Raw genomic sequence first — 25,507 nt, 5'->3', positions numbered from 1 at the left:
CCCAGTGTAAACAAGTTGAGTCGGTAAGTTTTGAACTGGGGAAGTGATTCGGCTCTGTATTCTTTGGCATCATTGCGCCCCCCTGTGGTAAATGTACGGTAGTGCCCCTTACTTCGACACTCAAACGTATTGTTATGCAGATCAGCAAATTAGTCATTTAAAAAAAAAAACAGCAATTATCACTCTTGGAAATATTTTGAATTATAGACTTTTGGGCAAAGGATGCTAATTCCAATATCTAGTCTTCCTTGTGCTGTATGTTTTCAGGATAACTTAACCAGCTTAATTGCATGTATTGTGTTCAGAATACAAAAAACAAACATGCAGCATTGTTTAAGTGTAGACAATTTCACATTAATGTTTCTACAAACATGCATTAAAAAAATGACACACCACCATATTCCGTTTTTGATTGGTCCTGTTTAAGATTGCAACTCAATATAATAATACAAATCACCCGTTTCCCTGCTTCCACATTTCACAGTAGTGCTGGTACAGGCAACATTTCCCAATATCCACAACAGAGACACTGGGGAACATGGGTACACTCTATACAGATGTTCATTTACAGAGGTGCTCAGTCTCACTTTCTACAATGACAACAACAAAAACACCAGAATGTATGACAATATTGAGCAGATTGAAATGTCTCTACGGACCAACTGCAGAGGAGAAAACAAAAGACAGACATGAAATAAGGCCAGTTTGAGTCATTTGAGTCTACTTCAGGCCATGTTGGCCATTGGCACCAGGCACATTGTCATTGTACACAAAATAAATGGAACAAAAAAAAACAACAACAATGCAATTATTTAAATCAAACTAAACAAAAACATTTGTAAATCAGTAGGAAAACATTCTAACACCCCCCCCCCCATCTAGATACAATAATTAAAAAAAATAGTATCAACTGTAATGAAGATGACACAACTTAACTGAATGAAGCTGTGAGTGTTTGTTTTTTTTAAGTCAACAAGTCATCTGAAGGATAGAAACATTTGAAAAAATCATTTTAAAGCGATCAGAGGACCACAATTCTCCACTCCCTCCATAGACTGCAACGGCATGCACTGACCTTTGGTTTGTTGAAATGACAAACTCACAAAAAAAAGCAGGTGCATTTAGTGGGAAAAGGCCAAAGTCACTGAAGCAGACCGGCTCAGGCCATCCACCACTGATCATGCAAGACCGGTCGTCTCGTCACAGGCTCCCTGAAAACACAGCTTTTCTCCCAGAGAGAAGTCACTTCAGGATCTAAGGTCTTTGTGATGGCTGATGTTATTTAAGTCACTTACCGCAACCCAAAAAATAATCCCAACCCTAATCTTAATTTACATTTGAACATTTTAATATATTCCGACATGGAAGAGAAGGTTGCGGATATTAGGATTATTGAGTCTAAATTTTGACCATTACAGACAAGGTACAAATGTTAACTGTTAGTATCCAATAAGCTCATGAGTGATGCCGAGTGCCTCAAGACCTTTGCCTATTCAGTCCTATTTGTCCAGCAGTGTTTTCAGGAAGCCCCACTTTGGCACTTCAGGTTTTATCTAATGCTCTCCCGCCTCAAACATTGTGATCTTATCAGGCGATTGCAACACCATGTGATTGGCTGATCCCATATGCAATCTATCCAATCAATGGGCAAATGCAACCTCCTGTGCTCACAAGTCCTTGATCATCTGAACTGAAGAACATCATTTTAATCATCTAGTGAGTAAAAAGTACTATATACACAGTACAGATGAGAGAGGCACAACATAGGCCTTGGATAACCACATTATTACTAAGTAGGGTCCATGCAGATTACAGTCATGGAAACAAAAAAACACAAGGCACAGTGGAAACGAATGAAGTGACATTTTCATCCATTATTGATACAGGTGGGTGACATATTTATGACTTATACGTGTGCGTGATTTGGAGAGAGAGTGGGGGGGCACATAAATCATGCAGGTACGGGTCAACGGTCAAATCAGTTCTGACAGGACGCCCCATGATCCAACACATTAAGCCTGATAGTAATACACCTCTCAATCAGTGAGAGGAGAAAGATTGTTCATTTACCCACCCCAACCAAACCAAACGAAATGATCTTGCCCTCAATCAAACCGAGAGAACTAGAAATTGAAGAGAGACAGAAGACACAGAGCACCTCACTCCCTCTCTCCCACAATTTAGCACCTGTCTGTTAGGAGGTACAAGCAGAGGTATAAACTGCAGTTTAGCTATACCTAGGCAGTAGGGCTGCACAATATATCAAAAATGTATAGATATCGCAATATCAAGAATGGCGATATTTGTATCGCAAAAATGACTTATCGTTAACAATTTTAAAAAATTCTGTGCTGTCCAATCACTAGCTGAATGTCAACAAATACACAAGAAGGCCGCCACAACCAAAGCCGCACCCTCCACACAGACCGAAAAACTGGTGTCAAGAAAAACATACGGCTACATTTCTAAATATCGCTATGGAGGTATTGCATGCTGTTATTGAGTATCAAATTTTTTTTCTGATATCGTGCAGCCCTACTAGGCAGTTTAGTGACACCAGTGGCAGGCATGGGCAGTGTAGTATTCAACATAGCTTGTTTGCCAGGTAGCTTTTGGCAAGTCATCCTTCAACAACACCCAAGAACACCACACACAGAGCTGGGTAAAAGGTGTCGCTACTCGCTAGGGTTGTAGTTTACTAAATAATTTAGCACCTCTTGCTTTGTAGAATACATTTCCTCTGCCCAAACCCTCACGGTCACGTTCCATCTGAGGTGTTACACCCGGACTTCACCAGAGGAGGCGTGTAAACCTTCCTGACTACATGAGTAGAAAAATTATTTGTTGTAGCTTACGGAGAAGGTCAAAGGTCAATTCAAGAGGTATGGCTTGATGTGACTGCTGCTTGGTGTGTGTGTGTGTGTGTGTGTGTGTCATATCTTCTTCATGGGCACTTGAGGTGGCAGGCTGTAGATCTCTGAGTTTAAGTGCTGGGTAGATAGGTACTGTAGGTAAGTGGCGTTGGGTCTTAGATGATTGGCGGGTCTCGGACCTTGACACTGCCGTCCTCCATGCCAAAGTAAGCCTTCTCTGCCATGCCCACAAACAGCCCGGTCTCTACCACACCTACAGCAAACAGGAAGAAAGGGAAGAGAGAGAGAGAGACAGAGAGAGACAGGTCAGAAAATACCATTTCAGGAAGAAAAGAGAAGAGACCTATGGTGTAATCTGGTGACGAGACTGGAGAGAGAAAAAAAAAAAACAATACAGTTGAGCAGTTCCATTTTCTAAATTCTTTTGGCCATGCATATAGCAACATTTGTTACCTAAGATTTTAAGGTTATTGTTCTTAACTGTGTTGTGACCACACCATTTCTCCAGACAAGACCTATGAAGAAACAGCTCATTCTTCTCTTTCATCACAACACAAACTGCAGAAGAAGTCGTTGTTACAGTTCTACCCAGAGATTCTATACACAGTGTTCTAGATTTCTTTTAATTTTAGCTGCTGATCGCACCCAGTGGCAAAATTGAAAATTAGAGAAGCGAATAGCAAGGCATTTTACAATGTAATATTTCAATCAAATTTAAATAGAGGACAAAAACCATACAAAATATTGTGGTATTTTCTCTTTCCACTTCTTGTTCAGGACTTAACAGAGAAGCATATCACAAGTTAGACATTGGGGAGGCCACTGTGAAAGGCAGCATGCATGTGAGAGACCCTCAACATCACACTGAGAAAAGTTCACATGAAACCTCTGTGGCCATAGCATAGTGAGAGAGAGAGAGAGAGAGATTTATATTGCAGAAACTGAGGACTACAGTTCTCGTGATCTATAATTGTGTCGTATTGATTTTAGGTTTTCAGTCCAGAGAGAATTATTAACCAGCGCACAAGAGGAGGTTATAGACCAACCAAAGATAAGCAGCAGTGCTCCAGACAGAGAAGTAGTTATCCACTTTTGTCAACAAATATTCAGAGAGAAGTCAATTGAAAACAAACACATAAAATATAATTTGAACAATTTTCCATTCATGAGTCCTCAAAATTGCTGCATGAAGGCCAACAGAAATCATCATCATAGTGATGTGGCGTATACTTCATCAAGGCTACAGACCTGGGATCATTTTGATGGCCGTGTTGACTTCCTTCCAATTCTGGCTATGCTCAAACTTCCAATCCAGGATGAAGTTACTGTTGTCAGTCACTACAGGACCCTGTGAACGGAACACATACATACAAAGACAACAATTCAGTTACAGCACCACCAAGTGCTTCGGTCTTCTGTCATCAGACAGAGAGGAAGCACAATTGTCTCCAATTGTTCTCGTCGTAGAGCAAGACAACCAGTTCCTCCTAAAGCCTTGTTCACACACGTTGCTGCTAATTACTCGCTCAGCAAATGAAGTCAATAGAATGTTTATGTGTTCCAGCAAGACGAGGAGGCAAGGAGGCGAGTAGGCTACAAGAGATGCAATGTGGGCGGATCCAGAGTTGAAAATATTTTAACTTCGAGAGAGGCGAGTATGCGAGTAACCAATTGGAATGCAGAGTTCTGTACTTCTCGCCTGTGTATTGGCAGTTAAAGCCGCAGGAACGTTTAGCAAACGTTCCATGAGAGAGTGGCGTGTAGGCGAGCGAGAAAGAAGCCAGTAACTAGCAGCGACGTGTGTGAACTAGGGTTGTGCCGATAGACGATGTCATCGTCCATCGGCGATGGACAGCTGGCATCACGATGGACAGCCAACATCGTGATGCCAAGGAATTTGTATTTTTGAGGCCGCTGCTATTGCCATCATTACGGTGCTTGGCATTGCAATAAACTGAAACATTACCGTAAAATCCTTAGTAGCAGTGGACTGCGCAGGTAGCAGGACTGAACGGACCGAGGTTGTCAACACAATTCCTCAAGCAGAGTGAATTTTATAGCTACGAAAAAAAACCGCAATGGAATTTTAAAAAAAAACTAAGCCCTACTATTGTTTGCTGCATATGAGTTCAAGTAAGTGTCTGATTGCCTACATTTATTTATGTGACCCAAGTTTCTACAACGGAGAGTCATGAGGCATTGGTTCTCCCTCTGGAGTAGCCTAAAGTGAAAGCAACAATCGACAGTTTACCATTTCATGTTTAACGGAAATTCGACTCAAAATGTTTAATCTCTCCGCGATGGAGATGTCTTGTGAAGTAGCCACACAAGATTGTAGGCTACACTTCTGATTAGCCCACTGCCAAGAGGGAGCGCAAGCGATTCCATGTCTGCCCGCGTCTTTGTGGCTTCACCGCAATTGTTTCCATTGATGAATTAAAAAGTCTCGCCGTGTGCTTAAGAAACATTTGCGTCGGGTAATTTGCTAACTCGGGCTAAAATCCATTGCAAAACCTCGAGGAGGCACGCGTGGGTTCTCATCTCTTCCATTTGACAAACGTTCTGGGCTTCCCTGCATGGCTAAAGTTATGTGCCGGTAGGCCTATGCAAAAAACGCCGTGACACAGCTGGTCTTGAAATAGAACTACGCCGTTAAATAACACACTCTAGTAGTAGCCTGCAGTAGGCTGCATCGCGAAATTTACTGAAAATAAGTTTCCACGCGGTGGAGTTTGGAAGAGCGGGCTTGAAGCAGCTGATGGTGACACGAGAGACAAGAAGGTCGATGGGGAGGGGTCGGTCGTGGAGAGTCGCTCTCACAGACAGCAGAGGAGCGTCCATCTCTGTTGCAGACAGTAGCGCAGCTGGAGGAGTTTTTTTTTGGTAATAATTTAAAAAACTGTTAATATATTTGACTTAGGCCTACTCTTAAAGCAAATATATTAAAATAATAGCTTAACGAAAGTAAAAAAAAAGAAACATATGATCATTTTAAAAAAATGTAATAAAAAAATAATATTACCCCCCCCCCCCCCGCCTTGGTATGTTTATACCTCATGGAATCTACTTTGTTTTGCTTTAAATACACATGAATTACACTTGAACACTTGACCAGAGAACCAGTGTTCATACAATGGCTGAGCATCACCACTACTGTACCAGGTATAAAACTTCAAAAGCAGAATGTTATAGCACAACCAGGTACTGGTGGGATACAGATTCACAATTGACCAAGTCAATTAGAGTGTCACTAATGAAGTATTTTGGAGGCTGTGTACCAAGTACGGTATATCTGAGTGCGAATGTGCCTTACCGCTTTACTGACTGCCATCCTCAGGACGGCCTCTCCTCCAAACCTCTTGGCGATGGTTCTGGAGATGGGAATGTATGCCATGGGAATGACCTCGATGGGAACCCCCTTCTTCCACTGCTGACCCAACAACTTGGAGTCCTTCCTGCACACACACAAGATATGATAAAAAAAGTATGAAATTTAATTGTGGGGAAGAAAAATCAGTTGAGCTTAGTGACTGAAGATAAGAAATATTTTATTATTTTTCATACAGGAAAGTGGGAGATGACAAGAAACGAGATAGAGGAGAGGGAGAGAGAAACGGAGAAGGATCGGGAAATGACCCAGGCCAGGAATCGAACCCAGGTCGCCCACATAGCAATCCAGTGCCCAGCCGTTAGAGCCACGGGTGGGCCTTAGTTGCGCTTAGTAACTGAAGATAAGATTAACCCATACACTTGACGGTGAAAACTGGTAGACCCCTTTTTTCAGAATATTGATGAGAAATAGCTCACTGAATTGTGCAGCTGCATTCCAACTTTGACTGATAATGAACAAGGCTACAGGAATTATATTTATGTCAAATGCATGGAGATAATTTAACCACCCCACCTGAAGTCAGCGATGACAATGAAGTGTTTAGCACATCCGGCCACTATCTTCTCCTGTGTCAGGCAACCTCTGTTGGGGAAAAGCAGCAACACAAACGTCACCAGTTATTACATTGGTGGGTGTTACACCGCACCGCAATCTATAATAATGTACAGCAATTATTCTTCCACACTTGTGTCATTACTGAATGAAGTGAGTGTCTCTTCTTACCCTCCTCCCTTTATGAGTGTGAGCGCTGCATCCACCTCATCAGCACCGTCAATGGCCACATCAAGCTGACGCGCGCGCACACACACACACACACACACACATACACAACGTTAACTTTTTTGCTCACCGGCAAGTGATTTTCTCGAGTTACTAGCCATTTAGCCTTTCTGCAAGCCAGAGTGTTGTTGTTGATTTTTCTTTAGAATATTCTTGCTTTTAAATACAAACAATTGATGCAATGCAACCATGTACTGTGTCACACCAAAGAATAAGGTACCCATCAACGTGGCTAGTGAGACTGAAATTGTTACTAGCCTCAGCCAGGTTTTACCAGCATTTGGCCGATTTACGGTTGTCATGACATGGCCTAACACACACACACCTGAGAATGTGCCAAACACAGTTGTTCCTGAATAACAAGAATGCGACGTGCATATGTGAACTCACCTCTGGATGCCTGTCCAGATCTGAGAGCGTTAAGCTGTGTTTCAGAATCAACTGACGAGCCTGGAGACAACAAGGAAACACCACATGAGGATGTGTGGTGGAACTAATAGGGTTCATTCCAATATGCGGACTCCCGTCCTCTACTTGTGCTTGTGGCCTCTCTCCGCCTCCATGGAGAAAACAATAAAGTTTCCCCGCTGTCTGCCAAGCCACAACAATTTTTGGGGGACTACTTTTCATTCACTATCCCGATTGCAAATGAGAACATGACATTAGAATTGTGCTTTTGCAGTAATGAATTGTCTGTCCATGGTAATGACATCATGAGGTCACAAGCAGGCAAGTGTGCAAGGCAGGACGTAAGTCGGAATATTGGAATGCACCCATAGTAAGGAGGAGGGACAATATTTTCACACACATGGCCGAACATTACGTGGGTAGTAGTCACAAAAATACACACAGAGAAGAATGAGGAAAAAAAGACAATGGAGTGTGAATGGAAGCAACAGAGAGGCATCATGTTTCCACAAACGTACGTGCCACCTGTGGCCATGATGACAGTGCAATATTACACACACACACACACTCACCTGGAAGGACGTAGGAACACACACGATGTTCAGCTTTTCCTGCCGCACTCGCTCAGCTGATGAAAGGGACAGAATTTAGTTAACCACGATATGAATGAGCAGGACTCAAGCATTCAAATTAAATGCCTGCATGTTTAACCACAGATACATCACACAAATGTACTATATAGGAAAACTGAACTCACCCAGCCTGTCAACAGCATAGACAATTGTGGAGCCACTACCAATCCCAACGACCTGGTTGTTCTGTAGATAACAAAAGAAAACAATTACATGCCACCATCCCCACATTTTAGTGCTACAAACTTACAGGCTGCACAAGGTCAGGGAATGTCTGGGCCTCCTTTCGCAAACACTAAGCCGTTATCAGTAAGCATTGTTGTCTCATTGTCTTTGTGTGGAGAAAACATCACATGCTTTTCTTGCTGCATTGTAGTGTTTATATGTCCAAAACATTGCATACAGCCTTCAAGTTTGATATTTTTGCAATATGCCATTTTCATGTTTAAAACAATGTAGGGCCTAGTCACTACACTGTAATAAAGCAGTTTTATAATGCAATACAGGATTTTTAGCATCCGACTGAACTCACATACTTCCAACACAGACTAACTCAGCTATGTTGAGACAGATCAAAATAATCCACTTTATTCGAGCGCGCTTAAATACAGTTCCAGTGACCAACTTCCCACAAATAACCTGGTCACAGGACTTACTCTAGTGTAGCTGCTACTGCTTTTAGAAGGGGCTACCTGGTTCATCGTCTTAGGTAAGAAGATAACACCTTTAGATAATACATGCTTGTGAGAAGTTCAACCAAGTTCCCCCAGCGTAGTAAAGGGCTACTTTGTAGCTCTAGTTCTACTCTAGTAGACTACCGGTATGTATTCTTACGGACATGACAGTGAAAGCTGACTGGCAATAACAGCTACACTAGTCCAGTTACCCACTCACCCATTCGTTCATTCATTTTGTTTAGGAATGTTATGGTACTTTGCTCAATAATTTCGTCACGTTAGCAGGCTAGCTGCGCAAAGTCGCCAAAAGCGTAAACATAGCTTTAAAAAATACCTTGCCCGTGCTTTAAAATATAACTTTTGGTGTGCGAGCTGCCATTTGATTCCAATTTGGACTGCACGTGCCCTCATCAATAGAAGCCTACATTTGGGCCATCGCTTAGCAAGCTAGCACGACAGCACATGACTCCTGATCAGCTAATTAAGTCAAAGGTCACGAAAGAGGGAAAGGTCTCAATATGGATCTGCCTTGTAACATCAATAAACCAGTTTACAGATATGAACATTAGCGGTACCTGTATGTGGTTGTCCACGGCAGCATACGCTGCGAGCTTCTTTGCTTCCTCTGCCATGACTGCTGTTCCGTAGCTGCTGCTGTTGCGAGAGCGACTCCCGCAGAAACACACGTGTGTCGCCTTCTCGATTTCAAAGAGGGGCGGCCCTGCGCTTCCCCGAGGCAGCAAACAGAAAGATCCAACCCTAAATGTAAGCCCGACCCACCTCTGGAACAGCATCACCCTGACCACCCTCGCATGCCAGAAATTATGGTCCTTTTGCCGGTGCGATGCGTCAAGTCAGTTGAAGCGAAACGCTTGCAGAGGCGTGTTTGTTTATTCTAGGCTACGGGTAATATCGCGATGCTTGTTTGTGACAGATAGAAAAAGTATGGTGATTTCCTTGAGCGCTCACTGGATGTGGTGCATGTGACATGAGCATCAGTGAAGTAACTCTGACAGACGAGGTACCACCATCTTGGATGGCTGCTGCGCCACTTTTTCAAGTTCAATGTTCAATGGACTTTTTTTTGCACAGGGCCTCCATACACTCTCATAATAAAACGTGTTTTGAGTTAACAAACAGCTGACATCATTATGTGGATTACTACTTGAATTCAGCAAGAGGCTGTCGTCGACACTTTGAAAGTGTGTAAATAATAAAATAATAATAACTTAATGTATAATAATAATAACAACAATAATACTACTACTACTAATAATAATAATAGTCTTTGTTATTTATTTATTCATTTATTCAAAAACAAGTTTGCAGGCTACATCATCAGAATCAGTCTGACTCATAGAGAGATATTTTGTATGCATTGCATACGGATTAGTGGACCTGTACTAAAATCATTTTGGCCCTGTGGGACTTGTGCATAGTCTTTGATCTAGTAGGCCCACCAGACATCATAGAATTAGTGTTCTATATGATGTCTATGAGGCCCACCCTATGTGCCAATGAAAATAGAATTCCATTGTTAAGGGCAACAATAATAGTTGCTGTGATATTTGCCATTATCACCTTTGTGATGTCAGTGATGACATAATGGAATGTTCTGTTGATGTGGTCAAAGTTGTTGAAGTGTGTGCCATTCACTCATTTGTAAATGAAGGAAGCATAGCCTTTTCTGCAATGAGAAGATTGGACTTTCAGTTTATGCAGCTATTTTCTTCCACAAGATGAAGAAAGGTCAGTGATTTTAAGTATTCAATTTTTCATTTCATAATTTTTGCATAGACATCTGTTTGTCGACGAGATAAACTTTGTTGATCTAATTGACAAGTAGCCGACTAGCAAGTAAATTAAGTACTTTATCATATAAAATAAAATCAAAATGGCATCCTATTTTACAGTAGGCCTACTTATAGTATAGTACCATACTCAATTTCCATTTAATATGTGTTTAAATGAATAAATAAATCTATGAAAAATTCTACATATACAGTAGGCCTATGTAAATACTGTACATACTGTACCTAAAACTTGGTGAATGGTGTGTGTGTGTGTGTGTGTGTGTGTGTGTGTGTGTGTGTGTGTGTGTGTGTGTGTGTGTGTGTGTGTGTGTGTGTGTGTGTGGGTGTGGGTGTGTGTGGGTGTGTGTATGTGTGTACAGGGTCACTGGCAGCTTTTGCTGGGCCCGGGACAAAGTAATCTGAAAGGGCCCCCTACCCAATACATACAATGTAATGAGGAGCCAATTCTGGGCCCTCCCTGGGCCAGGGACAACATACCCCTTTGTCCCCCCTGTCGGCTGGCCTGTGTGTGTGTGTGTGTGTGTGTGTGTGTGTGTGTGTGTGTGTGTGTGTGTGTGTGTGTGTGTGTGTGTGTGTGTGTGTGTGTGTGTGTGCAGGGCTGCTGGCAGCTTTTGCTGGGCCCGGGACAAAGTAATCTGAAAGGGCCCCCTACCCAATACATACAATGTAATGAGGAGCCAATTCTGGGCCCTCTAACTCCCTGGGCCAGGGACAACATACCCATTTGTCCCCCCTGTCGACTGGCCTGTGTGTGTGTGTGTGTGTGTGTGTGTGTGTGTGTGTGTGTGTGTGTGTGTGTGTGTGTGTGTGTGTGTGTGTGTGTGTGTGTGTGTGTGTGTGTGTGTGTGTGTGTGTGCGTGTGCGTGTGCATGCAGGGCCGCTGACAGCTTTTGCTGGGCCTGGGACAAAGTCATCTGTAAGAGCCCCCTATACCCAATACATACAATGTAATGGGGAGCCAATTGTGTGTGTGTGTGTGTGTGTGTGTGTGTGTGTGTGTGTGTGTGTGTGTGTGTGTGTGTGTGTGTGTGTGTGTGTGTGTGTGTGTGTGTGTGTGTGTGTGTGTGTGTGTGTGTGTGTGTGTGTGTGTGTGTGACAGCTGACAGCTTTTGCTGGGCCCGGGACAAAGTCATCTGAAAAGGCCCCCTACCCAATATATAATGTGGGGGGTACAATTGAGAATTTTGGGCATTGGGGGGCCGCTTTCATAATCCACTCAGCATCATTTACACTATTACTGTATTTTCAGGCTTTGAAGATCCTTCCCAGAATCAGCCTGGACCTGCCTCAGGACAGGACCTGGCTGGATCACCTGGTTCTTCTCTCCCATTTCCTCTGGAGGAATATATCCTCAGTCTCTCAGACGAGTGAGTTGGGTTTACTTCCTATAGAATCAGAATCAGAATCAGATTTATTAACCAAGTATACATTTGTCTTCCGTCTTCAGTAGTTCTCATTACAACACAGTGCAAAAACAAAAGTGTGAAAATTACTGTATAATAAAAAAGTGATGATGACAAAAGCTAGTGTAAAAAAGAGATATATAGATATGTTTACATGGCCACATGATTGCCACTATACAGGGGTGCATTTCTCAAAAGCATAGTTGTTAGCCAGTTAGCAACTTGGATAGTTGTCAATGAAAAATTGCATTGCAAACAACAAAAGTAGCTAACGTAGTTGTCAACTATGGTTTTGACAAATTCACCCCAGATATAGTTTGAATTTATTCACATAGGTTGCTTCTTAAAATATCTAAATTGTATGGTGTTTTTTGTTTTTTTGTTTTTTTGTCCTAGGGAATGGAAGAGGTTCAACGACATGTTAGAAACTCCTGTGAGTACTGCTGCATCAACAAATATTTTCAATATCTTATTCAAAAAGGGTTATCTGTTTTTGCTTGTTTTGCTTAAATCATATTTTTTGTTGACCCCTAGATGACAAGGAGCCAGTTTGTGAAGATCTCGAAGACGGTCCTGAACATGGTTAATGGCAGCTCATTCCGCCTGGTTCTGCCAACTTTTGTCCGTCGCAGATATGAGCCGGAGAGTGTCTCAGATGCATCCTCAAGGTAAACTTTAAAATAAATAAATCAATAGGTAAGTTCACCTTAAATAGAATACTATGAACCCTCCAGAAATATATTCAATTTGGATGTATGGAGGAAATGTGGAGAAACAGCCGCTGTTGAAAAGATACAAAAAGTGGATACATCATGTCACATTCTATACTTGTCTCTTGCTGTAGAATTTGGTGAGGTGAAGCGAAGCGTTCTTTAAAATCCAATGATTTGGCATTATGCCTACTTTATGTAGGCTACACTTTTCACTTATCTGCAATGTAAACTCAACCTGTGCTAGCTGAATGTTTTCCGTGTAGGAGCGGGAAAGGATCTGCACACTGCTTGCAAAAGACTTAATTTATTAATAGCAACATTTTGATCATATGATCGAAATGTTGCTCCTAATAAATTAAGTCTTTTGCAAGCAGTGTGCAGATCCTTTCCCGCTCCTACATGTGACAGTTTTTTGATTTGGCACCTGCTGATGCTTTTTTGCTGGATGTGCGCACTTTCCACTACACTCTACAGCTGAATGTTTTCCCCCATGTTAAAATGGCGGTGCGCCCGGCCACGCAATGGCAGGTGATTATGACGGCACGTCTTGAATTCAGGGACTGAAAGTATTAGTCTGGTTTTACCAGACCACATTAATTACTTCGTAATACATTTTTGGTCTAATTACTTCGTAATTAATTTTTGATCCTCGATGCCCTGGAGCGCCTCGGTGGGAAGCATGAGCTCAGCTCTGGTTTGAAATAAATGGTGACCAATCGCTGACAGTTGAAGTTCGTTTATTGGCTGGACGCCTGGAGGATGACTAAACCATCCCCAGAGAAGCGTAATCACACCATTTGTGAACTAGGCCTATGCAGTCACCTCCAACTGGCTGCTGATGGTTTATCCCAGAAACGCAACGTTTCCAGTACCCCATCATTCCTACCATTCCCGGCCACCTATATATAAACTTATAATATATACATTAAATACAAAATATAAAGAAATACATGTAATATCTATACATAGATCAGTGCGTGCATAGGTTTAAAAGCAAACAACTATTGTGAAAACAGAGCTAAAAAAAAATTGGGGCAAATACCTGTACATCCACCCAGTTAAAAGAAACAAAAATTCCTCCAACATCTAATCAGTTGATGGACCTACCCTAGAGCATTAACACACCGCATCTGGGACAAATCCATCCACTTGGTCAAAAGTTATGGGCCAAACAAAAATTCTGCCATCTTGTATTCAGCCTCTTGAAACTGTACACTGTGAAAGACGCTCCGCGTCCGGGGATATAATTATGAAGTAATTCAAAATGAATGGTCTGACCTGTCGGGCTAGAAAGTTTAGTGGGGGTGAGAGAGCGAGATGGGGTAGGCTGCATTTGACTAGCCTGTTTCTGACCATCACATAATTACCATTTCATTTCGTATTCATGGTTCTGGAGGTTGTTTGATCTGACACGATTACAGGAAGCGGGATGTTTGCACTTAGTTCTGGTTTGAAATGATTGGATAGCAACATAGTGCAGGGGTTTTACGTCATCGTCATAAGCACCCTCCCCATTCCCCCCCCCCCACCCCCACCAACCTGTCTCTTCGCTTATTGGCTGTTTTCTGGGGAGGGTTGGCCGGCCACATCACTCCACAGAAAACAGTTGCCAGACATAGTACGGAGCCAAGTCTCTTGTCGGAAGTACGTGGGATGGCGCGTAAAAGGCTAGGATTTCACCCCAGTTCCCCAATTTTGGTGTAGTGTGTTAGCACAGTGCACCACAGCACCTGTGTATTGTGTTTTTAACATGTTGTCTTTTTCTTTGTATGTCTGATAGTGGATCTGAAAGTGGAAGGTCCTCTTCATCCTCTTCGGAGACAGCCTCATCCTCAAGGTAAAATAATATTAAAGACTTAGAGAATGCTAAGAAAACTTTTGACAGATATAGCTTCATTTATCAGTTTAATAACACACTTACAAATGCATTATGGGTATGCCCAAATGTTTTTAACCTTTTGTTTTTACTTGTATATCTGATTATAGCCCTGAAACTGGAAGTTCCTCCTCATCATTAAATTAGCATGTTGAAATGTTTTGAACCTTCTTGTCTGTTTCCTTGTTTGTTGTTCTAGTTACACCAGTGGAAGTGCCTCCGCCTCCTCATCTGCTACAGCTACTGCTGGTAGTCCCATGCTCCGGATGAAAGGCGCCCTGGCAGCCTTCAGGAGGAAGGTGGCATGGCGTCCTCCCCGACAGGCGCCAGATGTTACAGTTGTTCACTTGCCCATGTCTACCATTTATATTGAGAGTGACAAGCGCAGTGCTCGCTCTCACTCCCGATCTGAACTTGAAGCCATGACAGGGCCACGTCGTGGAAGTGAATCCCGTGACGTAGGCGAGGATTTCGAGATGTTGCTAAACAGGCTGTTTTCCAATGAGAGCATTGACCATATTACCCAAGGACTTGTTGGTCAGGTGCAGGGTGCGATGCAAGACGGTGGTCCATCTGGTGCCCCAGTGGCAGCAGTAGTTCCTGAGGCGGTGTACGCTAACACAGAGGGGGCGCTCAGGAACCTGCTTCAGCCATACTTCACCCCGCTTGTGGTTTGCAATTCTCCAGAGCATGTTGCCTCACAGAAAACTCCCATCTACGGGTCCCTAAAAGAAGAAGGTAAAAAAACTGACTTTGCAAGACTCACTGAACTGCTCCTTGCAGAATTGGAAAATGCTCATTCTGCTGCTGTGCTCGGAGCTGAAGACAATGTCAAAGCCTCACCGTCACACAGCGTGGGCCAAAGCTGTCAATCCAAGACCTCCATCTTGAAGACCGGCACGGCGGGACAGGAGTCCCCACGCCAGAACAGACGTCAGCGCATATTTGATCTGTTCAGCAAGCTGATGGTCCATCAGGTCATGGATAAAATGCATGAGGACTCAGCAGCAGCACAACAAGAACAGGAGAACGTGAGAAGGTCTTCCACAGCCGCTGCATCTTTGCTTCTCAGTGACAGAAAAGACAACGGCTGCTTTGTCACTGTACTGCTGTTGAGGCTGCTGGCCAAAATGAGCGATGGATGCTCCTGCTGTGGTGCCGAGAGGCTGGACCGGGACGTGTTAGAAAAGCTCATTGAGGATCTTCTGATTGAGTTCACCAGCAGTGACCCAGGAGGATGTCCAAGCTTCGATGACTACCTCAAGAACCCAAAGATTCAGACCATCTACAGGGCCATGGATGCGTTCCTACTGAAGGCGTTTGGGTCAGACGCCATCCTGAAGACGGCCGTCGACACACAGGATGAATCGTTTGATGCAACCTTATTGGCACAATTAAGAAAGGAGCTGTTGACCCAGCGTAGCTCAGAAGATCCTGCTGCTGACTCGTTTGATGCGACCTTATTGGCACAATTGAGTGAGGAGCTGTTGACCCAGCGTAGCTCAGAAGATCCTGCTGCTGACTCGTTTGATGCGACCTTATTGGCACAATTGAGTGAGGAGCTGTTGACCCAGCGTAGCTCAGAAGATCCTGCTGCTGACTCGTTTGACACGACCTTATTGGCACAATTGAGAGAGGAGCTGTTGACCCAGGGTAATATTACATTACATTACATTGGCTGATGCTTTTTACTTCAAAGCTACTTACACTTATTTTTAAGTACAAGGTATTGGTTACAGTCGCTGGACCAGTGTGGGGTTAGGTGCCTTGCTCAAGGGCACCTCAGCCATGGAGTGTGGTGGGGAGTGGTAAGGGTGGGATTTGAACCTGCAATCCTCTGATCTAAAGCCCATCTCCTTAACCACTAGGCCACGGCTGCTCCCAGGGTAACGTAGAAGATCCTGCTGCACCATCTACCGCAACTGACTTGCCGTCACTCAGCCCTGTGCCTGATGTCACCTCTGGAAAAACAGCTAAAAAAGTCAGAAGTAAACTCAAGGTATGCTTAAAAAAACAAACAAACAAGACAGAGCCACATATGCCACAATTATGTTTCATGTTTATGTTCATGTTTAATGACTTGAGTCATTAAATGACACATTTTCCATTCTGGTCCTAGATCTTTAAGATGCGCAGCGCTAAGATTGCACCAACTAATGATGCTTCTGACATGGGTAAGGTGCCTTATGATTGTCATTACATTATATTACAATATATTCCCTTCTGTTTTTCATTTTTAATTACTTATTTCCTTCGTCTTCCACAGGTCTGGCGTCAGAGACTACCGTCACTCGTGCCCTATCTGATGACGGCATTGCTACAGCACCTTCTGGTGACAGGAAGGAGCCTCGTAAACGCCGGGCCTGGTATAAGAAGATCTTCCAGAGACTCAGCTGTTTTGGAGGCACGGCTGAGATCTGACCTGTCCAGACCATGCACCACCTATTGCCTCTACCTCTACCTCTACCTCTACCTCTACCTCTACCTCTACCCATACCCTACCCCTACCCTAAAGCCAGACTCAAACTACACGACTAGCGATTGTGTGTCCGATTTTGGCGTCGGGGTGCACCGCACACTAGAAGAGAATCGCAACTGTCAATCTTGTCGCTGCTCGCAGCCACCGAGACAATGCCCGACGTTCTATTTCCAGTCGCAAATATCAAACACTGTTTGATTTCTACGACTAGCGATCGGCGACTTTTTGAGCTGCCAAAGTTCTATCGTAGAACGTCGCTCACGACGAGGAAATCTTTCCCGACAATCGCTTGCGATGGTCCTGGGGGGTAACGTTCCAGTGATTGTCGTAAGGGGGGTTTTCAGCCGAGAATCGGCGCGATAGTCGTGTAGTTTGAGCCAGGCTTAATCCTAACCCAACCCCACCCTACACCCTACCCAACACCCCTACACACACACACACACACACACACACACACACACACACACACACACACACACACACACACACACACACACACACACACACACACACACACACACACACACACACACACACACACAGCCAACGCCACATCACAAGGCTGCATATCACAGCTGATACAGAGCAAAACTCTGCCATTTGTTTTGACTTAACTAGAGAAAAGGCCTGCCAACCTTAACTCATTCACCCACTCACCCATTTTTGGATGTCTGTCTCCCAGACAAGATATGTCCCAAAGGAGAACCCAGATGAGAATCATGAGTTTGCAGGGGTTGGCTCAGATTGGTAATACTTAGTTGTAAGTTTGGGCTATTGTTTGGACATTTTGTCCTGAAAGGCTATATCCATATTTGGCATGAAGATACACCCTTCTTCAAGTATTATTACCATCAGTAGTTGCTTTTTGTCCACATCCTGAGGCACACTGTCAGGAGTGTCCAGAACACATCACTCCTCAGTACTCGTGCTGAACCACTCTATCATGAGGCCTGGGTGTTTGTGCATAGCAACATTGCTTGGGAAAAGTGGTCTAACCAGGGAAGCTGATAGGGGGCAACAAGCAGATCATTTGTCCTGGGTCCTGGGTTAAACGGGAGGCTGAGAATTGGGTCCTCATGACATTGCATGTATTTGGTGGGGGGTCCCTTTTACATGTCTTTGTCCTGGGCCCAGTCAAGGCTGACAGCAGCCCTGTGTCCAACAGCAATGGTGATTGCTCTGTCATGAGGTGCTGTGTAGAGTTGTTTATAAATAGGATGCCAGTGACTGACAACAGCTGTAGGTCGCAATTAGGATGCATTATGCAGTCTGGTTAGTGGTGTGCGGGGGTACCACCACAATGCCAGACTGTATGTTGTTGGCTGTACCTGCAGTCTGGCCTTCAATGTCAGGTAGAGAATGTCCTCGGCCACTAGGTAGCAGCATTCCTGTGCTTGGACTGAGAGACAGAGTTGGCACCGGAGTCGAGGGCTGCCAACCTTCCTTTGCATTCTCCGGAGTATGTTATCAGCGTGATCTAGTCAATTGTGGCAGAGGCTTACACACACACACACACACACACACACACACACACACACACACACACACACACACACACACACACACACACACACACACACACACACACACAAACCCACACCCACACCCACAAACTATCTCTCTCTCTCTCTCTCTTTACTATTATTCACAATAAAATGAGATATATTCTCACCACCCTTTTTGTTCATTGTTGTTCATTGTAGATGGCAAGCATTTGATCACCCATAAAGATGTACGTACATTGGTGTTGTGAAGTAAATAAACACAGGGTCAGTGTGAGGGAGAGGTTTGGTAACATTTTAAGGCGGGGTCCCCAATTTGTTTCCCACGGTGGGCCGAAAGTAATGTGGTGGGTGCCGTTGGCCCAGAAACAAACAAGTATCATGTAGCTCATAGTATCTCATGAAAATATGTCATGTTTTATATAAGATCAGATAACAATTTGAATGTTCAGTTGTGTACAAGTGTGACCAGATGGTGAACTACTGTAAATTCCATGAAGACTATAGCAACTGTCAGCTCAAACAGAACCAGTGTACAGTAAGTAAGGTAGAGTAGGGGGAAAAAAAAAGAGAGAAAGAAACTTTGAGGGGCAACTTATAATAAAATTGGGCAGCTGTGCTTTAAATAGAATGGAAATTGAAAGCTCCCCTTAAATTGTAGTTAAAAAATAAAGCAGATGAGTTTCCAATGCAATAATACAACAACATGCAACAGCAATAATAATCTTGAAATAAAATGCTCCTTTAAATTCCATTCACTCATTCATACATCATTCACGTGGAGCAGGTTTTTTTTAGATCTCCTTTACGGGTCACCAGGGATGGAGGGAGCAGAGGTTAAAGCTCCTCTGGGAATGAGGAATTAAGAAAGGGAAGAGGCCCTGGCCAAAATGTTTTGGGTTTCCCAAAAAAAGGCAAGGAGGAGGGGGCTGCTATTTTCTCCTGGATCCTAGTTTATTTTTTATTCTCATTTCATTCTTATTCACAGTATTATTTAATGTATGTATGCTACCTGATTCACAAGAGACCTTAGGGAAGGGTGGGAATGGGAAGGTTCCGTTCGTCCTGCTGGCCCCTTGGTACCTGTGGCCCCCTGGGCCTGAACCTGGTTTGTTCATCCGCTAATCCAGCCCTGTGTGTATGGTCAGACTGGTTGTAGGTCTTTTGGAGCCTAATGCGAGGATAGGCACCTTTTTGGCTCCCTCCCTTCCCTGAAAACTTTCCCAAACTTAGTCTCATGTGATGTGTGACCTTGAGGCAGCAGCCATGGGGACTGTTTCCCAAAACCATTTGGTGATAAAGTCGGTTACTGTGTTGGTTGCAATCCAACTGCCAACCAGGTTTCTGGCAGCTGTGGTGTTGGGAAAAGCAAAGCAGGCTAGGGCAACACAGCAAGTTGCGTTTCGACAGCACAGCTGAGAAATTAATGTGCATTAGCATTATTACAGAGTTTTTTCAAAAGGCTTTTTAGACAGTGTGAGGGAGACAGGAAACAGGTGGGAAAAGGATCTGGAAATGACCACAGAAGCAGAGTTCCTGCATGTGCACTAGTTCCTTACAGCAGGGCCCCCCAAACTTTACCATGACAAGGCCCCCCCATATACTGGTAGATTGCAATCAAGGCGCCCCTTACATGGGCCGTGTCACCTTATTTTTTCTGTGCACACGGTTTCAGAACTCAAAGTGTGTGCATTCCTAAACCCATTCAAGCCCTAAAGAAAGTATAATACATAAACATTTAAAGACGGAAATGATTCCACTGGGATAGTTAAGCTTATTTTGAATTATTTTGGCTAACTTAAGTTATTCAATTTATTTAGCTATTCGTTTTATTTTGCTATATTTCCTGCCAGCCTGCTGCGCCCCCCCCAGGCATCCCCAGCCCCCACTTCGAAAACCACTGCCTTATGGTATGGTATCTTAGCCCACTGAGTTCCTTATGGTATGGCATGACATCTTAGCCCACTGAGTTCCATATTGTACAATACAATACAATACAATACAACCTGTATTTATATAGCGCAATATCACAAAAGTTCTCTCAAAGCGCTTTCAAAATACACATATACACATACACTTTTCCACATTCACACACTATGTGCAGGAGTTCCTTATGGCATGGCATCTTAGACCACTAAGCCACAGCACCCCCTGTATTGTACATAGTTGTCATAGGTTAAATGTACATTTGTTAACTGTATGATAACGTGTAAAAGAAAACCTCATTACTTCATACGTTCATACTGATAATAGTATATAATATAGGCCTACAGTCCCAGGAAAAAGTTTGTACACCCTTTGAAATTTCTTACATTTCTGTCAAAATTGATCATAAAACATGGTCTGATCTTCCTGGAAATCTCAAGAAGGAACAACCAGAGTCTGCTTTAATTAATTCCACCCAAACATTTACATGTTATCATATTTTTATTGGTCATAAGGCCATAACATTCACAGGAGAGCAGGGCATAAGTAAGTACACCCTTGCATTAAGTAGGTTTTAACCCTCAGTTAGTTGCAATATCATCAACCAGACTTGTCCTGTAGTTGCAGATCAGATTAACAAAACAATCTGTTTGTATCTTGTCTCCCTCTTCTTTAGAGAACTGCCTCTCGTCAGCAAGGTTTGTGGGATGTCTGGAGTGCATAGCTTTCTTGACTTCATGCCATATAATCTCAATTGTTTTTGTCAGGGCTTTGACTGGGCTATTTCAGAATGTGTATTTCATTATTATGAAGCCATTCTAAAGTCGATTTGCTTCTGAAGTATGGGTTGTTGTCACATTTCAGGACCCATACTCTTGTGTGCTTCAACTGTGTGACAGACTTCCTCACATTTTTTCTGTAAAATATCACAATAAATTTGAGTTCATTGTTCCACTGATAATAGCAAACTGTCAAGGGCCTGAGGCAGCAAGGAAGCCGCATATAATGATGCTCCCGCCACCATACTCAGAAGAGGAGATGTAACCAAGAATAGCTAAAAATGGGATTAATTCTGCCAATCTAAAATTAATGGGGTTTCTGACCAAAAAATATTGCTGCACCTTTGAGGTTTGCGAAAAAGCATTTATATGCTTCATAGAATTACTGCAAAATATTCTGTAGACCAACGTTGAAACCAAAGTTGAATTGTTCAGGGGAACACACAATGTCATGTTTGGAGGAGAACTGGAGAACCACACCTTCACCAAAACATCATCTCCACCTTTGAGTATGGTGGCGGGAGCATCATTATATGCGGCTACCTTCCTGCCTCAGGCCCTTTTCAGCTTGCTATTATCAGTGGAACAATGAACTCAGAAGTTTATCGAGATATTTTACAGAAAAAAGTGAGATAGTCTGTCAAACAGTTGAAGCACACAAGAGTATGGATCCTGAAATGTGACAACAACCCATACTTTAGAAGCAAATCGACTTTAGAATGGCTTCATAATAATGAAATACACATTCTGGAATAGCCCAGTCAAAGCCCTGACAAAAAACAATTGAGATTATATGGCATGAAGTCAAGAAAGCTATGCACTCCAGACATCCCACAAACCTTGCTGACGAGAGGCAGTTTTCTAAAGAAGAGGGAGACCAGATAAATCCAGATTGTTTTGTTAATCTGATCTGCAACTACAGGAAACATCTGGTTGAGGTTATTGTGACTAACTTAGGGTTAAAACCTATTGAATGCTAGGGTGTACTTACTTATGCCTTGCTGTCCTGTGAATGTTTACATCTTATGGCCAATGAAAATATGAAAACGTGTAAATGTTGGGGTTGAATTAGTTAAAGCAGACTCTGGTTGTTCCTTCTTGTGATTTCCGGGAAGATCAGACCATGTTTTATGACCAATTTTAACAGAAAGGTAAGACATTTCAAAGGGTGTACAAACTTTTTCTTGGGACTGTATATAATGTTACCGTAGGGACATGTAGTACACTGTTATTAACATTAACAATAGCTGTTACATCAGAAAAACAAATACCTGTAAAGATCTGTACATGATTTCTTTCTATGTTTTGCAGTGCCTGAGTATGTCTGCCCAAGAAAGTGCTTCTTAACCATTGTACAGTAAATGTAACAATATATTGTAGTTTACCAGCAATGAGTATGGCTGTATGATTCTATGGCTGTAAGCAGTGGGCCAGACCGGTTAATCAAGTGCACTGGGGCCATAGAGGCTGTTGAGTGGAGGGACCCGCTAACAAACCTAGAGGATGACCTTCGAAGTATTAGCAACACCTCATCAGGGTGTATAATTCAGCACAAACTAAGCCGCAAATATAGAGAGATTGAGTAAATTACATTACATTACATAGCATTTAGCAGACGCCTTTGACCAAAGCGAGGAGAAAATTTAAGCTAGGACAGGGTAAGACACAGTGTACCCTTGCAACGGGGTCATCCCTACGTTCCCCTCTGAGTACTTTGCATTTATTTAATGTTAGTTGCTCTCAAAACGGTGACAATTGGACTTAATCTTCTTAAAATATGGTGAGGGTGGGTCTGCTCTGCTTCTACTGGCCCTTGCACTTCACATAATGAAAGGCATTTTGGCACTCTCCCACCCAAACATGGATTAAGGAGCCGTTTCCACATAGCAGGATATTTTTAAATGTGGATATTTTTTCCCCCTGGTTACATTGGTTTTGGCCTTCCGTTTCCACGTAAGCAGAGTTTTAAAACCCACATATCAAAAAGCAGGCTTTAAAAATATCCCATTTAGGGGATAAAATGCATCTCTTACAATGGAGTTCTTATTTTTATTCCCACAACCGTTTCCACCTAAACAGGAGAAAAAAAATATTCACATTTAAAAAATATCCTGCTACGTGGAAACAGCACTTTAGTCATAAGCAGGCTTAAGAAATATATGAGCATGTCCACTTCCCAGTTTCATCACTCCTAGCACAGGCCTCTGACAAAAAAAACCCATCAGTCACACTCACACATGTTGGCCTTTGTTTGGCAACCAGCTTGAAATTATTTATTTTCAGTGTATAGCATAAACCTCATATTCCTCACACGTCGCCCAGATAGACATTTCTCTCATTTGTTCACAATGCAGTTTACAAATTCTTAGCTTATCTGTTGACAAAATTATTATTTCAACAATGATTTTTGTTTAAATGCTATATAAAAATCTACACATTGTACATTCATGATTAGAAAAAAAGGCTAAAAACAGAAGGAACAGAACAGCACAAAAACATAACCCTTTAAAACAAACTGGAAAAAGAAATTTCAGATATAAGGTTCACAAACAGAGAGGAATATTTTTTCTGAGAAGAATAATGAGAAAGGATCCAATGTCATTTTGGGTTACGACAGAGAGGGGGTGCTGTTGGATCACCCACTGACGGAAGAACAGAAAAACACCATTTTCAGAGCAGAGGTTCTCTCTTGTCACCATGGAGATTAAGTGAGAGCAGGAGAGAGAGAGAGAGAGTTGGGGGATGACTAATGTATGAACTGGTTCTGATAGATTGATAAAACTAAACTTCACTTTGAAAAACTGTACATCATATCTCCTAATCCCCCCCTCTCTTTTTCTCTCTTGTCTCTCGAGAACCGCACTTACATTTAGCAAGTGATTATGCTAATTATGTCTTTTTCCTTTTCTCAATCACATCTCTATTTCCTGCTTTCTTTCCATCCTTCCCCTGCCGTACATCCCCACCGCTCTGTTTCATTTATTTCTGAAAAGACCAAAAAAAAAGACACTTCACTGGAACTCTTGTTCTGCTGGCACAAATGGAAACCGTGCAGCAGCACACCCAGCAAGTACAGCCAAACATGTGAAAGGAACACATGAGATTTCAGGAGGGACAGGGTATTGGTTTTAGGCCCATTCATTTCCCATTCATTTACCATACGGACACAACACATAACGTCCTGTGGCATAACATACAAGTACATGCCACAGGTACTAACATGGCCATCAACCTGGCAAAACCACCACAACATCTAGAACTGGAATGCTTCGTGTGTGGTTTACGAGTAAAGTGAATACGATAGAACAAACAGTTTCAAAGGTGCTGTTCTAACAGCAAATGCCTTCAAAATGTGTGCGTCCAACAAAATGTGCCACATACAGTAAATCACCTTTTAAGAACAAGCTGAAAAGTGGATATAGGCTACCATATTGACCGTCTGGGATACCTTGGCTAAACAGCTGTGCGTCTCAGCTATACACAACCATACGGGAGATACAAGTGCTCCTTCCTTCTATGGGGACAGTTGAACCGCCGGGCATATGGGCTGTTCTACTGGCAGATCATAGACTTACGTAACAGCAGGCTAAAGTCCTCGAGATTTTTTTTGGGGGGGAATACAACAAGCAGCATACTAATTATGCTCATTTTTGATGTTGCAAAATGAGGAGAAAACTCCCAAAGGTCACATTAATCCCCCCATGCTTAACTCCCAACTCACAGTGACATTATTGCTGGTAGGAGAGAGTAGAGTATCCCTGGAAATGAGTTGGGATGTTAAATATTTAAGGATGGAGACTAATGAAGTCTTGAAGTGATCTGCTCTCTTCTCTTCTCTTCTCCCCTCTCCTCTTCTCATCTCATCTCCAGCTGCTGGCTATGTCAGTACTGTTACTGTAGGGGCTCAGTGCAGCTCACTGCAGCCTCTCTCTCACTTGACCAGGCTTTGATGTTTCCCCTCAATTAAAAACATAGCTTAATTAAGACCCCAAAAAATACAGTTGTTTTTTTTTCAACTCGAGCATCGCTTGCTCAAAACTAATTATTGGAAAACAATGTGGACTGATGGAGCCAAGCAAATGCTTTTCTGCTGGGTGTATAGAACTTAAAGTAGACAGCAGAACCTGATCAGCTGTTCCTGATTATGTTGGAAAGAAAGACATGTTCCAAAACTGCACGTTCTCTTAGTCTTGACCTTAAGGGCAATGATACAGTAACCTTGTGTTCCAGTCAGTGTGAGTAAACACACAAACA

The 25,507-nt window shown here is 42.8% G+C and overlaps 3 protein-coding genes across 3 annotated transcripts in view; 1 reads left to right on the top strand and 2 right to left on the bottom strand.

The window, feature by feature from the left end:
• Positions 1-400: 400 nt before the first annotated feature.
• Positions 401-9,598, bottom strand: rpia (ribose 5-phosphate isomerase A (ribose 5-phosphate epimerase)). The gene is made up of 9 exons (XM_063184072.1): positions 9,337-9,598; positions 8,210-8,270; positions 8,025-8,080; positions 7,435-7,494; positions 6,988-7,052; positions 6,778-6,846; positions 6,187-6,328; positions 4,122-4,221; positions 401-3,126 (listed from the first exon to the last, which is right to left on the bottom strand). Exons 1-9 carry the CDS (start codon positions 9,553-9,555, stop codon positions 3,029-3,031), a joined length of 870 nt encoding a protein of 289 aa, XP_063040142.1. The 5' UTR covers positions 9,556-9,598; the 3' UTR covers positions 401-3,028.
• Positions 9,599-10,449: 851 nt separating this feature from the next.
• Positions 10,450-17,029, top strand: LOC134469835 (uncharacterized). Its single transcript, XM_063223865.1, has 9 exons — positions 10,450-10,510; positions 11,825-11,942; positions 12,375-12,411; positions 12,513-12,646; positions 14,472-14,528; positions 14,767-16,220; positions 16,436-16,566; positions 16,687-16,741; positions 16,834-17,029. Exons 1-9 carry the CDS (start codon positions 10,501-10,503, stop codon positions 16,986-16,988), a joined length of 2,151 nt encoding a protein of 716 aa, XP_063079935.1. The 5' UTR covers positions 10,450-10,500; the 3' UTR covers positions 16,989-17,029.
• Positions 17,030-23,493: 6,464 nt separating this feature from the next.
• The window catches only part of slc4a11 (solute carrier family 4 member 11), a 127,673-nt gene continuing 125,659 nt past the window's right edge, over positions 23,494-25,507 (bottom strand). The window contains exon 20 of the mRNA XM_063184071.1: positions 23,494-25,507. This exon is cut by the window's right edge and continues 1,978 nt beyond it. The gene's annotated coding sequence lies outside the window, so the exon portion shown is untranslated.

Source organism: Engraulis encrasicolus, chromosome 19, assembly GCF_034702125.1.
Source record: "Engraulis encrasicolus isolate BLACKSEA-1 chromosome 19, IST_EnEncr_1.0, whole genome shotgun sequence".
Lineage (NCBI taxonomy): Eukaryota > Metazoa > Chordata > Actinopteri > Clupeiformes > Engraulidae > Engraulis > Engraulis encrasicolus.
Note: the sequence above shows the minus strand (reverse complement) of the source record. Positions and strands in the feature narration are given on the sequence as shown.